At 29.8% G+C, this 13,313-nt stretch overlaps 1 protein-coding gene across 1 annotated transcript in view; it reads right to left on the reverse strand.

Moving 5' to 3' along the window:
* The window catches only part of Ctnna3 (catenin alpha 3), a 1,674,700-nt gene that overhangs the window by 116,863 nt on the left and 1,544,524 nt on the right, over positions 1-13,313 (reverse strand). The window contains exon 15 of the mRNA XM_026394645.2: positions 3,132-3,313. Coding sequence (XP_026250430.2) covers positions 3,132-3,313 — 182 coding nt within the window. The remainder of the gene's footprint in view (positions 1-3,131; positions 3,314-13,313) is intronic.

Here is a 13,313-nt window from a genome sequence, read left to right on the forward strand (position 1 = left end):
CTCTTTATCTTTTTTCATTAGTTTTTTCTTTCTTTTTTCCCACATTTTTGTTGTTATTGTTAGTGATGGTGGTTAATTCTAATTCCCCCCAAAGATTTATCAAATCATTGTTTCCTGTTTTGGGTTAATTTCTCTTGATTTTCATGTTCTGAGTCTAGATTTAGAGACATCAAATATATATGCATATAATGCCAATTATTTACTTTTTGAAATTTATTTCAGTTAGAGGCATAATAGTATACTTTTACTTTTTCTGGTTTTTATTTGTTTTTAGAGGGAGGGGTTTCATCAGCGGAGCTGTTTTGATTCCCACTTTATCTTCTTATAATAACATTGCATATAGTGAGTATTGGGCATGGTTTCTACTCAAAGAACATTCTCTTTCTTCAGTATTATGAAGTACACTTTTTCGTAATGGATAATGCTCTTAGTAATGGTGATAGAGGAGGAAAAGTGGCATCTTCTATAATTCTCTTTTATTTCTCTGGGATCCTTGCTATTTCTCAAAACCTGGAATACTTCTAGTGCTACCTCCCCAAGATTTTCTTTTCCATCCAAAGTGAAAATGATCTAAAGCTCCCAATTCTAAACCCACTGAATTTTAATCTCTTCCCTCTAATCTGTGTTATAAAATGCCAAGTCCCAGATATGTGTTCAGAATTTTTTCACTTAACATCAGGTGTTCTTGTTTTGATTCAATTTTTTCTGTGTTATATCTATTGTTTTTTTTACAAATCTCTTCTCCATGGAATGTTTTAATCATTGTAGTTTCTGCCCTCTAGAAACACAGGGTCATGACAATGGCAGAGTACCAGCATTAACTATTGGAATTTGGTATATATATCACATAAGATAATTTAAAACTCACATATTCTCTGTATCTCAGAAAGTTTGAATGCTGGCTTCATATAATGTTTTTTTGTGCTCTAATTTGCTCTTAACTTTCAGTAAAGTTTGTATGGTGTGATTTAATTTATACAATAGTCATTATCCTTGAGCCAGTATAAAACTTCATTTTTAAAAAATGAATACATATTTATCACATAATATCAATACATTTTTAAAATAATAGAGCAATTAAAACAGAAGACTAAACTGTAATTAAATTATCCAAAATCCACCTACTAAAACATGATTTTTATTTAATACCATTGAGTATTTTATTAATTTTATTTCCTATATAAAGGCATATTTATACCTATGTTATATATATATATGTACATTATATATATATATATATATATATATATATATATATATATATATATATATATAATCTATGCATTTATATTTGAGAAAATTAGGGACGCAAACAGAAAGAGAAAAGGAAACATGAAGAGAGTCAGAGAGAGACCAAGAGATTGTTTAGAATCTTTGCAAAAACTGAAACAGGTCAAAACTGAATTATTCTGTATATGAAAAAGAATGAGAGGACATTTGGCAGCTATAGAACTATGGTTGAAAAAAAAGTGTAAAGACTTTAAGAAGGAAAAATATAAACTGATATTTCAAAGGACTTCTTTATGAAATTCTATGTATAATAACATTATATATTTATATATAATATTAAAAAAGTTATATATATATATATAACTTTCCAATTAGATGTGCAGGGAAATCTCTTCACTGCCATTATTTTTGAAAAGTGGATTTTCTTTCAAGGGACTACAAGTAGGTTTGAGTTATGTCATGAATAATTTTGGTCACATACAAAACAAAGAAGAAACACTCATAGGAAAACAGCCATATATACATATTATACTAAAAAATTAGATTAGACTACTTTTTCGCTTTTCATTAAAAACATTTTTAAAATATCTTGGCTTTATTTTCAGTGGATTCTTTTTCATATAGCAACACGTCATTAATTTAAACAGTCCAATTTACCTAATATTTTGAATAATTCTGCAGTTACTCTTAAACTAATATATCTTACTTCAGATTATTTATTTGGGATAGAATCTCTGAAGTACATATAGATTACAACATAAATGATGCTGATGTAAACTGTTTACAAAGGTTTTTAGTTCATACATATTGCTAAATTATGTGTATACTACTTCAGGCTTTTGCTACCACACTCTGTACCTTGCCTATTTTCAAAGTTCTCCAATTTTTTTAATCTAAAAATTATTTGATATTAAATGTTAAGGCTAAATATTTTTCAAATATTTATTAGTCATATCTTTTATGGGTGAAAAATCGGTGAATTATGTAATTACATTTCATCCTGGATTAGGAAATTCATTTCTTATTTGTAATACTAATAGTCTTTATATACAAATGACATCACACATTTTTATTCTTTCTTGCAAATACTTACCAAGTTATCTTCTTAAATGTTAATATTGTTTAGGAAGTTTTATTGGTACTTAGAATTTTAAAATAGATCAATTTAATAATTCTTTATGAATTCTTTCTTTTTAATGCTTAGAAAATTTAACTGAATCTTAATATCAAATACTTTGTACATTTTCTCTATTAATTATGATTTTAATTTTAGATTTAGCCCATTATTCCATCTGAAAGCAATTTTCGTGTATAGTGTATGGTAATATAAATGGACAGTTTTCTATTTGTACTAGGTCTGCTGCAGGGTATTCTATTCTGTGACTTTTATAATAACTCTAAGACTACTTAAGTAAATTTCTGTAATTTTATATACTTTAGTAATTGATAGGGCTTGCACTATATAGTTCATTTATCATTTATTAGCTCTCTGAAATGCCTTTTTATAATTATAACCAACATTTTATTTCTCTGGAATGCAACAAAACATATGATTTTTTCTCTGCTATCATTAAGTCACTGTAGTTTTAAATATATGTAGTTACTATCTCAGCAGCAAAGGATACCACTAATCCTGATGTTAACCTGGGAAAATCTCTGAGGAAGCCGAAAGTGACAGAGTATAAAGTGGTATCTAAATTCTTTGTCACTTTATGAGAAACTCTGCCATATTTACTTTTCACAACCTCTAGAATTATACACCCTCAACTTTGTTTTATATTATTTATATTTTCACTACCACTCAATTTTGGCATCTGCCACTCAGAGAAATTTGAAGTTTCAGTAATGTGACAAATGTTTCTACCCAATAGCAATATTATATATAATTTCAACATAATTACCTCGTGAAGTCTGTCATCTCCATCATGATCATACACATCTTCTTGGCGAGAACAATGATATCATTGCTTGTATCATCCCATATTTCAATTTCAGCATCAAGCTTACTCTTTACTTTCTTGAAATCAGCAACTTGCTCAGCAATCTTTTCCTTTTCTGCCTCAGGAAGTTGAGTCATCTTTGCCTAAAACATGTGATAATTAGATTTAAAATCATTCCACTATGAAGAAAGCATTTTAGGAAAAATTTGTTATTATAGGGTATTCACACAACCTAGTCATTTAAAATCAGAGACACTCAGATTTTAAATCATTTAGTCAAAACTTTCTTGGTTTATTTTTTCAAAGAAGAAATCTATTGTTATAATTATTTGCTCTAGAACAATTATATATATATATATATATATATAATATATATAAATTGTAATGTATGTCTTGATGTCTGGCAAATTTAAATCTTCCTTAAAATTAATCTGGAATTTTCTAATTTCTACTGGTGTCAAAATTTTAAGTTCATTCAAATGTAATATCATTCATCATATTTGTTAGAATATATTCTAATTATACTAATGATACATTTCAAAAGGTAGAAACATAATAGAACTTAACCTGTAATCAAACTGTGTCTGTCTCTGTATATTTATATATAAATATAGCTAGATAAATTTTATAGGACCATTGAATATAAATTAGTAAATAATAACAGTATAAATTTATAAATTATGTGTATAAAAATGAGCACACAGGTAAAATCATAAGGATGTCTGTATATTTTATACATATAAATATATTCGGGTGTATACATATATATATATGAATATATATATGTATATATGGATACATGTGTGTGTGTGTGTGTGTGTGTGTGTGTGTGTATACACAGACCATTATATGAAAAGAATAAAAACACTATGGGCAAGATTTATTAATGTAACCCTCCCAAATTTGTATACTGCCTACTGAGATATTATTATCCTTTCCTGAGTAAACTTACTCTGTCTAGCATGATATCATCTTTTGGATATGTTGTATTCTTAATGTATGCAAACTGCATCTTCCTTTTGCAATTTGCAATGTAGGATAGGTTAAAAAATATCTATATTACTAAACTACCATATTTAAAAACTCATCACCTAGAATATTACTTTTGTTGAATAAAAAAGAATCCTGCCAGGTATGGTGGTGCAGACCTGTAATCACAGTGGCTCAGGTAACTGAAGTAGGAGGATTGCAAGTTCAAAGCTACCCTCAGCAACTTAGCCAGACCCTAAGCAACTAAATGAGAATGTATTTGAAAATAAAAAAGGACTGGGGATGTGGCTTAGTGGTTAAGTGTCTCTGCATTCAATTCCTGCTACTAATAAAATAAAAAAATTAAATTTAAAAAATTTTTGAAGTATAAATCATCTGATAATATGAAGAACATAAAACTTCATGAGACTGTCCATGCAATTATATCATCAAAAAGGAATGTCAGGGCTGGACATGTAGCTCAATAGTATGGAGCTTGCCTAATATGTGCAAGACCCTGTGTTCAATAACCAGCACCACAAACCAGCAAACAAAAAGGAATTTTAGATATATTATTGTAGTATAATGAATGTACAGAGTTCTAAGGAAGAACATTTTGAAAATGATGAATCATGTTAGTAGAACTTGTTTATTAGATGATTCACATCTTCATATTTTAGATGCTGGTGTTTCAGACACCTACAGATGGAAAAATAAGGAAAAATCACAAAAAAAACTTTGCAATACTCTGGATACTAGGTACAATATAATGAAAACATACTTTATGGAATCAATAGTATGCAATGGCAAAAGAGCTTACCTATATGAACGAAAGGAATTAAAAGCATAGTCAATGAAATTCAAATAATAAAGATCAAAAATCAGTATCAATTGTCATTTATTATCAATTTATTATGAGCCTAACTTGATGTCTATGAAAATCTCAGGATTAATTAATCATGCCTTAATTCTAACATAGGCCTTTTCCTTTAAATTTCTTACCTTAATGTTTGAGACATATTAAATCTTCCATAAATGATAACTCTTTTGTTCAATATATTTTGTCAAAATATATTTACATGTCTAGCACTTAAATTTGCTTTCATTTTATTATTTGTTTTTCTTTGAAGAATCAAAATAAGCTTCATGAGACACAGTTTTTAATTAATGAGCTTTACAAGATCTCTTCTTTAGCATCTGAAAGTACTTGGTGCTGTTTTTCTCACAGGAAATGTACCCTATGCAATGTGTTAAAAGAACAGTAACTTTTACTACCACTGGCATATGGCAAGGCACATAAATGAAGACACAGCTCAGTACTTTCAAAATCAAAAGTAATATGCAAGCATGTTAAGTAAATTATAAGCTATCAACCCATTAAACTACCTCCAATGTAGAAATGAGTTTTCCTCCATCTTGACTACTGGTCATTATCATTTTCTGCATTCTCATATAAAGTGTTCAAACATTCAAAAATACCTAGCTATGGAGAGCTGGGCTATTTTGCACTCTAAGGGATAATAAATCTGTAATGCTAAATCTAATACATAATTTTGAGGTATACAATGGCATATTATGGAAAATAATTCACTAGTCTCATAATAAAAGTAAAAACTACTCAAGAAGAGGTCTTGTTAAGTATATTTCAAGTTCTGTTCCTTGGGATGCCACTGATTTCCTATATGACCTTGAGGAAGTCACTTAATCCTCCTGTTTAAGTTTTCCCAGATACAAAATGACAATAATTGCATCTGCTACCTACCTGCCATGTAGGGAGCAGAGTTGATTATTGGATAACATTGAGACTGACCCTGTCACGGACAGGGAATTCATTGGTTGCACTCGATTTCCTTAATAGCATTCCAACTCACTTGGTGAATTACAATCAGTAGACTTTTATCTCTGATAGATAAGGGTCAAAAGTTGGGCAGTAGTTTGTGAAATTAAAAGTTCTAGAGAATTCTAGTCTTTTTTTTTTTTTTTACTGTGGAACAACAACAATGAAACATTAAATTACTGACACCTTTACTGAAGGTTTTAAGTGTTTCCATGAATAATTTATTAAGTGCTATCAATTTCAATCACTTAGAAATTTTCAAAATAAGACTAAAGAGAATAACTGATATTTGCGGATTCTGGGTGAAATTCCTTGATTGAATTATTTTGTGCATGATAAGAAAAGAAACGGAGGGACAAAGCCAAAGACAAATCAGTTTTAGTAGAATCTCTGGCATCTGTGCCCAGGTGGCTCTGTATCTGTACTCCCGCTCAGAATTCTGATATGTATTAGCTGTCAAAGGGTTTGTGAATCATTGCCTTTTGAATGAAATTGTATTGTGTGTCTATTAAATTTCAAATCTGTTTCGAGAAACAATGAAAATAGAAATACATATACATTCCAGACACTCCCTAGGTACCAAATATCTATTTCACTTTCAATAATCACAGCAGCCTTATGAGGTAGGTGTCATAATTATTTCCATTTTATCAATGGGAAAATTGTCTCCAAAAGATTAACCAATTCAATGAATATTATGTTACTCAATGGTTGAACCAGGCTGCAAACCAGAAAATCTTGGTAAGAAGTCTTGTTCTATCATCATAACAACAAAACCTGAGGAATATTGTCCTCCATATACAAAAATATCCACATCTTCCTTGATGATATTTCTCTATCATTTTTCATCTTAAATGCAGTTGTTCTGCAAAACATAATAATTTATTTTGAGAAACAAATTTTCCTCATCTGTCATAAAATCTCCAGCTCTGATCTCTTTTCCTGAGTCAATACAATACTACAAATAACCTGATCACAGAATGATGAAAATCAAACTCAGTCTAACAATATAACCTCTTGATTTTTATACTTCTTAGAGAGAATTCTTCTACTCAATCTTAAAATTTCATTTTAAAGCCAGGTACTGTGACACATACCCATAATCTCAGCAGCTCAGGGAGCTGAGGCAGGAGGAACACAAGTTCAAAGCCAGCCTCAGAAATGGCAGGTCACTAAGCAACTCAGTGAGACCCTGTCTCTAAATAAAATACAAAACAGGGCTGGGGATGTATCTCAGTAGTCAAGTGCTCCTGAGTTCAATCCCTCCCCCAAAAATTTCATTAAAAAATCCCCCTTTATTTATGCCATTATGATAGGGGCAGATTTTGTTACTTTCATTGTGTCTATCTCCTTCTTTGTCCATTTTTACTTTCCAAGTTCTCACCTTAATTTCCTCTATGATTCTCAATCCCTTTGCCTTGTTATTGCTTAATTCTGTCTTTCTGAATTTGATGGAAATGGCCAATTCTTCAGCTACAATGTTCATCCATGTCTTTTACCAAATAAAGAATATCAAGTCCTCAAACATAACTATTATATAATCTTACGGTAGAAAATTCATATGGAAAAATGACCAAAACATAAATATACAGTTGGAACTATTTTCACAAACTGAGCAAATCCTAACACCCAAATCAAAAAAAAAAAGATAAAAAAGACAATTCGCAAAAAATGAACCTCCTTCTCTCTTCTTTCAGTTAAGTATCTCCTAAGAATAATAATTACCTTGATTTCCAAAACTAAGGATTTTCTGATATTTGCAACCTTATAAAACTGGGGTCATAGCACATGTACTCTTGTATGTTCCCTTCTATGTTCATCATTTATATATTTGACATTCAACTCTACTGTTGCATGAGCAATAAGAATAAGCAGGATATAACTATACACAACAATACACTGCCATACGATACAGTTAGATTCTACTTATCCTTATGACTCTTTGCAGATTTTTTTATGCTACAGAATATAACATATATCTGGCTGTATTTTATTTTCTATAAATGATCTTGTGGAAACTATTACATTTTGGCTGTTATGAACAGTACAGATTCCTGGACTATATGGGTGTATTTCTCTTGAATCTATACTTAGGAGTAGAATTACAATGTCCCAGGGATTACCATAAATTTTGATCTCTGCCAGTTTTTAAATCTCATTTTATTTTATTCTGTTTCATGCTTTGTATCATCCATCCTCCAACTAAACTAAAATGTTGGCTAATGCTGGTAAATATCTTGAGATACAGCCTGATAATTAATTTGCACATCTTTTTCCCTTTCTTTCATCTCTGGTTCAAATTCTACACTTAAAGGCCAAATTCGTACAGTATGCATCACTTTCTTCATTTCCACCTGTGTGTAATTAGTTTTTTAAAAGTTTCAGAACATGTCATCCATTATTTCCTCCAGGCATTCATGTTGTCTTCTCTTGTAGTCTAATCACTTGTGAAAACAAATTCATAACTTGCAGGAGAAAAGGTCTCTGAAAGGAGAATTATCAACTTTATTGTATTTTTTTTGTATTCTTCCCCCAAAATATGAGTTTCCTAAAATCACGGACATAATACATGATAGATGTGTGTTTGTGGTTATTAATTGAAATAGTTAAGAGCTAAAGAAAAATAGTGTTTGGGGCTGAGAATTTTATAGCAATGATCTTGCATTTTCTCTGCACTGCATAAATGTTAAGCTTCTACTTCCATGAGAATATCATATTCATTTCTCTATGCATTTTCCCATCCACTTTCATATTTGGGTCTTTATTATTTCTCCAAGACTATATTAATATACTTCTGATGCTTTTCACCTTCTTTTAATCTGCCTTTTGGTTTCATTCTATTCATTATGACTATATAAAATTTTGGTATGCTAAATGATTTTCATTACTTCTTAAAAAAGATAAAAAGAAGAAAAAAATGTGGCATAATAGAAAAAAATGTAGAAATTATCATCATTCAGACCTCCATCCAACTTCCAATTCTGACAAGCCTGAGTTATGTAGCAAGTAACTTAACCACCTGGAACCTGTTTCATTGTATATTAAATTATAGTGAATTTGTATAGAGGTTTTGTGAAAACTAGAGTTATGTCTATAAATAAAATTGCCTGGAATATATTAAGGATTTTTGTAAATAGTACTTTGATCAATATAAATATAAATGCCTTATCCTGGCCTTCAAAAATGTCCACAATACTGGGGGAAAGGGGTAGCTCATATACATCCTGGGGCTACCTCAGAGAGCCTAGGCAAGAACCAAATGATATATTCTGAGAAAATGAAGTCCATAATCAATAAATTCTGTAGAAAATTAGATCATTGTGTCACCTCATTCTCAAAAGCCCCCAAATCCAAGTCACTTATTTTGTAAATAAGGTAAATGACTTTTAAAACATTATCCAATGGTCAGCAACAGATGTGATGTTTAAATCCATGTGTGTCCATTAAATTTTTCTGATTTCCTTAAGTACAACATTTTTCATAAAAACTTAATCATATAATTTTAGTATTTTCCCTATGCATGAAATTGGATGAAACAGAAATAGTATTGTGCTAAAAACTAATTCACAATTACTATTTTATAATTTTATGAATTTTAGGAAATTCTTCATTAATTCATATGACTTATGAGTGGGCACATACAATATGTCATATAAAATTGAATGTTTTATAAATTTTAAAAATACATGCATAATGTGTGTGCATTTTGGAGAAATATTTCTAAGATGATAATTCATATTTTTACCTCCATATTTTCTCAAATTTAATAGTGGTCTTTATGTGTCTTTTTAAATAACCCTAAAGGCATTTGGGAAAGGCATGTTTTTAATATATAAAAAGCATAAATAGTAGCACATTTTAGAAAATTTGAAGTGCTGATAGGAAAAACTCAACCTAATTTAAAATTTAGAATAAATGAATAAAAAGGTTTATGTATCTATATGTTAAGTATACTAAATTGTTATTTCAAAAGTATTCCTGGAGTCCATTAAGAAAAGTGTCCTATGATATTTTTAAAAAGACTTTAAGAGATTGAAACTGGATTTGGCTTTAATGTATATTTTTATGTTTTAATGTATTACCTCTAAATCAGATTTATAATTATATTAGCTTTAATGAATTCTCAGTTTCCTCATCTATCACAAAATGACACTTTTAACACACAGTGGTTAATACTCAAAAATACTGCTTTTAGTTTTAAAACTTTAAAAGCTTCAGGAACTGAATCAAAACAAAGGGTTAACTATTAAATTATCAGGTTATTTAATGAATTATCTATGTTCTAATGGTAAAAATTAAGGTAATTAAGATTTATCATGCTTCACACATGCCAGTCATTCTAGTAGGCATTTTTGAAAAATTATCCTATTTAAATAATAATAGTATAAAATAGATATTACTAACATTCACATGTCTCAACCATGGAAGTTAATTTCCTGCAGACACATGCATGTCTCCTATAAATGATGAAATCCCTCTCCAAAGTTTATCATTGACATTGAAAATAGTGATATTGTATTTGTGAACTCAGTTTGTATCTAGGTTTTACAAATAAATAAATAAACAAAAGGTGTAAGACACATTTGGGAAACAAGTAGAGAGACTGGATAACAGGAGGTAATTGTAAATTTCATTCAGTGCCATAATCATATTGTAGATATATAAGAGAATGTCCATTACTTTTTGCTAGGACTGCTGAAATATTTGGGAATAAAATGCTATGATGTTTGAAATTTCTTTGAGATGATTAAAAAATATAAAATATTTTTATACCTACCCAAAACAGGAGGTTTGCTATGCTTTGTCTTCCAAAACTATCAAAACAAGCCTCAATGATTTACTCTGACTTTTAGATATAATTATTTAAAATTATTTATTTCATATACACATTTTATTACCTTGTATCACAGTCTTGGTGAGTTTTATTAACATGAATCAGTTTTTTTAAAGACTGATCAATTACTAACATTCGCATGCCTCAACCATGGAAGTTAATTTCATATAGACACATGCATGTCCCCTATAAATGATGAAATCCCTCTCCAATGTTTATCATTGACATTGAAAATAGTGATATTGTATTTGTGAACTCAGTTTGTATCTACGTTTTTTACAACTTAGGGGCACGAACACTACTGACTTTGTTCTTCCAACAAAGCAAGGATCAGTTCCAGTTCCTCAATGACATCAAGTACAGCAAGCTCATAAGACTGTACTTGAGCTGTTAGCTCTTTTCACACCTGATTCCTAATTTGTCATTTACCAAAAGGCATGCTCTATCTTTGATGCATTCTATTTTAATTTAGACCAGAATTAGTTTATTAAACAGTTGTTATTATACCCTCTCTGGTAGATCTATATGGTACCCTAAATTCAACCTTGTAGAACCAAAAGGAGTGTATGTAATCTGTTTTCCACAAGAAGACCTTCAGTTATGTAAAAGCATCCATCAGATGCTATTAATCATAGTCTTCCAACTATTTTATTTATTCCTTCAAATATTCCTTTTTTGTAGAACTATTAATTCTAGACACTTCTTCAAATGCATATTTTCCAGATGATCAGCATGAGGGGTTTCCTTTGGTGGCACCATACTGAATCATAAAATTAATTCCAGAATTAAGTATACCACTCTAGATGAATTCTGACCAGTCAAGACAATAATAGACTTTTCGCAGGACACTAAGCTTTTATTATTCAAAAGCCCAAAATTGTGCTAGAAATTTTACAACATTCCTGTACACTATTTATACATACTTAACACTCCAGATATTATAAAAATCTTATAAAAATAAACTATAACTAAGCCATATCTAAATGCCTGTATATTGAATTTTTAACTCTAAATGTTACAAAGATTTAGACGAATTCAAATTCAATATCATTGTGTTTTCCTTTGATCATTATTACAGGATATTGAAATACTTTTGTTTTTTAATGCTGCACAAACTGACAACATATAAATCCATGAACAATTCAATAAATATATATTAAAAAGATGGTAAGGAACTCAAGCAACAAGATCTAGAAGCTCATTTGTTTTATTCACCTGTGTGACTCTAAGATGTAATTCAGAGTCTATTCACTTTTATTTGCATGCAAATAAGTTTAGTTACCTGGATTCCATGCCCCAGTTTAGAATAAATTGGCTGGAAGTAGACAGGAGGTGTGCTAATCTGACCATAAGGATGGAAAAAAAAATCAAAGAGGAGGTAGACCGCTCATAAAATGGAGACTTGTTCGCTTATAAATAATCTTTCCTGCTTGTTTCAGGACATCTACATGCTAACATTGTATTACAGCATAGTACTGTTATGTTTGATCATAATAATGATGAGTCATCTGCAGCATCACTACCCAGCATTTACTAGTGCCTACTTCACAGTAGTTATATAGCACCAATCTTGCTCCCTGGGAGTTTAAAATAACCCTGTGTTAAAGAGATCAAATTATACTTAGAACTTTGTTTGGAGCTGGTAGGTAAAGATACGTGGAATACACCTTTAAAACTCTTTCCTGAAGACATTTTAAAAAATTTATCTTAAAAAAATATAAATAATGCACCTCTACGATAGGTATAAATTGAGAAAGTATTTTCTAATATTTCCATATTTTTTCTCATAATTTACAATTAATATAATCTTATAGAACATATACATGCATTCAGTGTATTTCTGGATATAAATATAGTTAACAGATTGCTCTTCCCATAGTTCATAGGAATCTTAATTTCATTTTTTCTAACACAACTTTGGATAAAACAATGACTTGAGAAATATAGATACAAAAATTTAAATACTCATGGCATTTGTCAAAAAATTATGGGTATATATGTATATGTTTTTAAGATTGATTATAGCACCATGATTAATGATCCATATAAATGCATGCTGATCATAGCCCCCTTTACCTAAAAGCAGGTTTAATATTTACATACAAGGATTGTGCAAAACCTATACTCTTATATTCTTATTAATATAGATTACTTAATGCTCAAAGAAAAAATAAACATTTTTTGCATAATATATGACCTATTTATCATTATTTTAGATTTCAAAACAGGTAAAAGAAAAAAATTTATATCAATTTGGAGATTCAACAAATATTTCTTTGCAATTCCTTTATTGGGTATTTTCCCATGTTTCTGTTTACTTGTGATCTGAGACCCAAAGTTAGCTGAATTTCCCATATTTTGAAATTTAAATAAATATGACTCAACCTCCTTATCTTACATTCTTTGAGAATTTCAGATTAACTCAAGAAATTTATACATTTCAGAGGTTTTATGCTCTCATAGGCCATCTTTCTTCTCTGAATTTTTGCCCTTACTGATGTAT

This window comes from Urocitellus parryii, chromosome 5 (assembly GCF_045843805.1).
Source record: "Urocitellus parryii isolate mUroPar1 chromosome 5, mUroPar1.hap1, whole genome shotgun sequence".
Taxonomy (NCBI): Eukaryota; Metazoa; Chordata; class Mammalia; order Rodentia; family Sciuridae; genus Urocitellus; species Urocitellus parryii.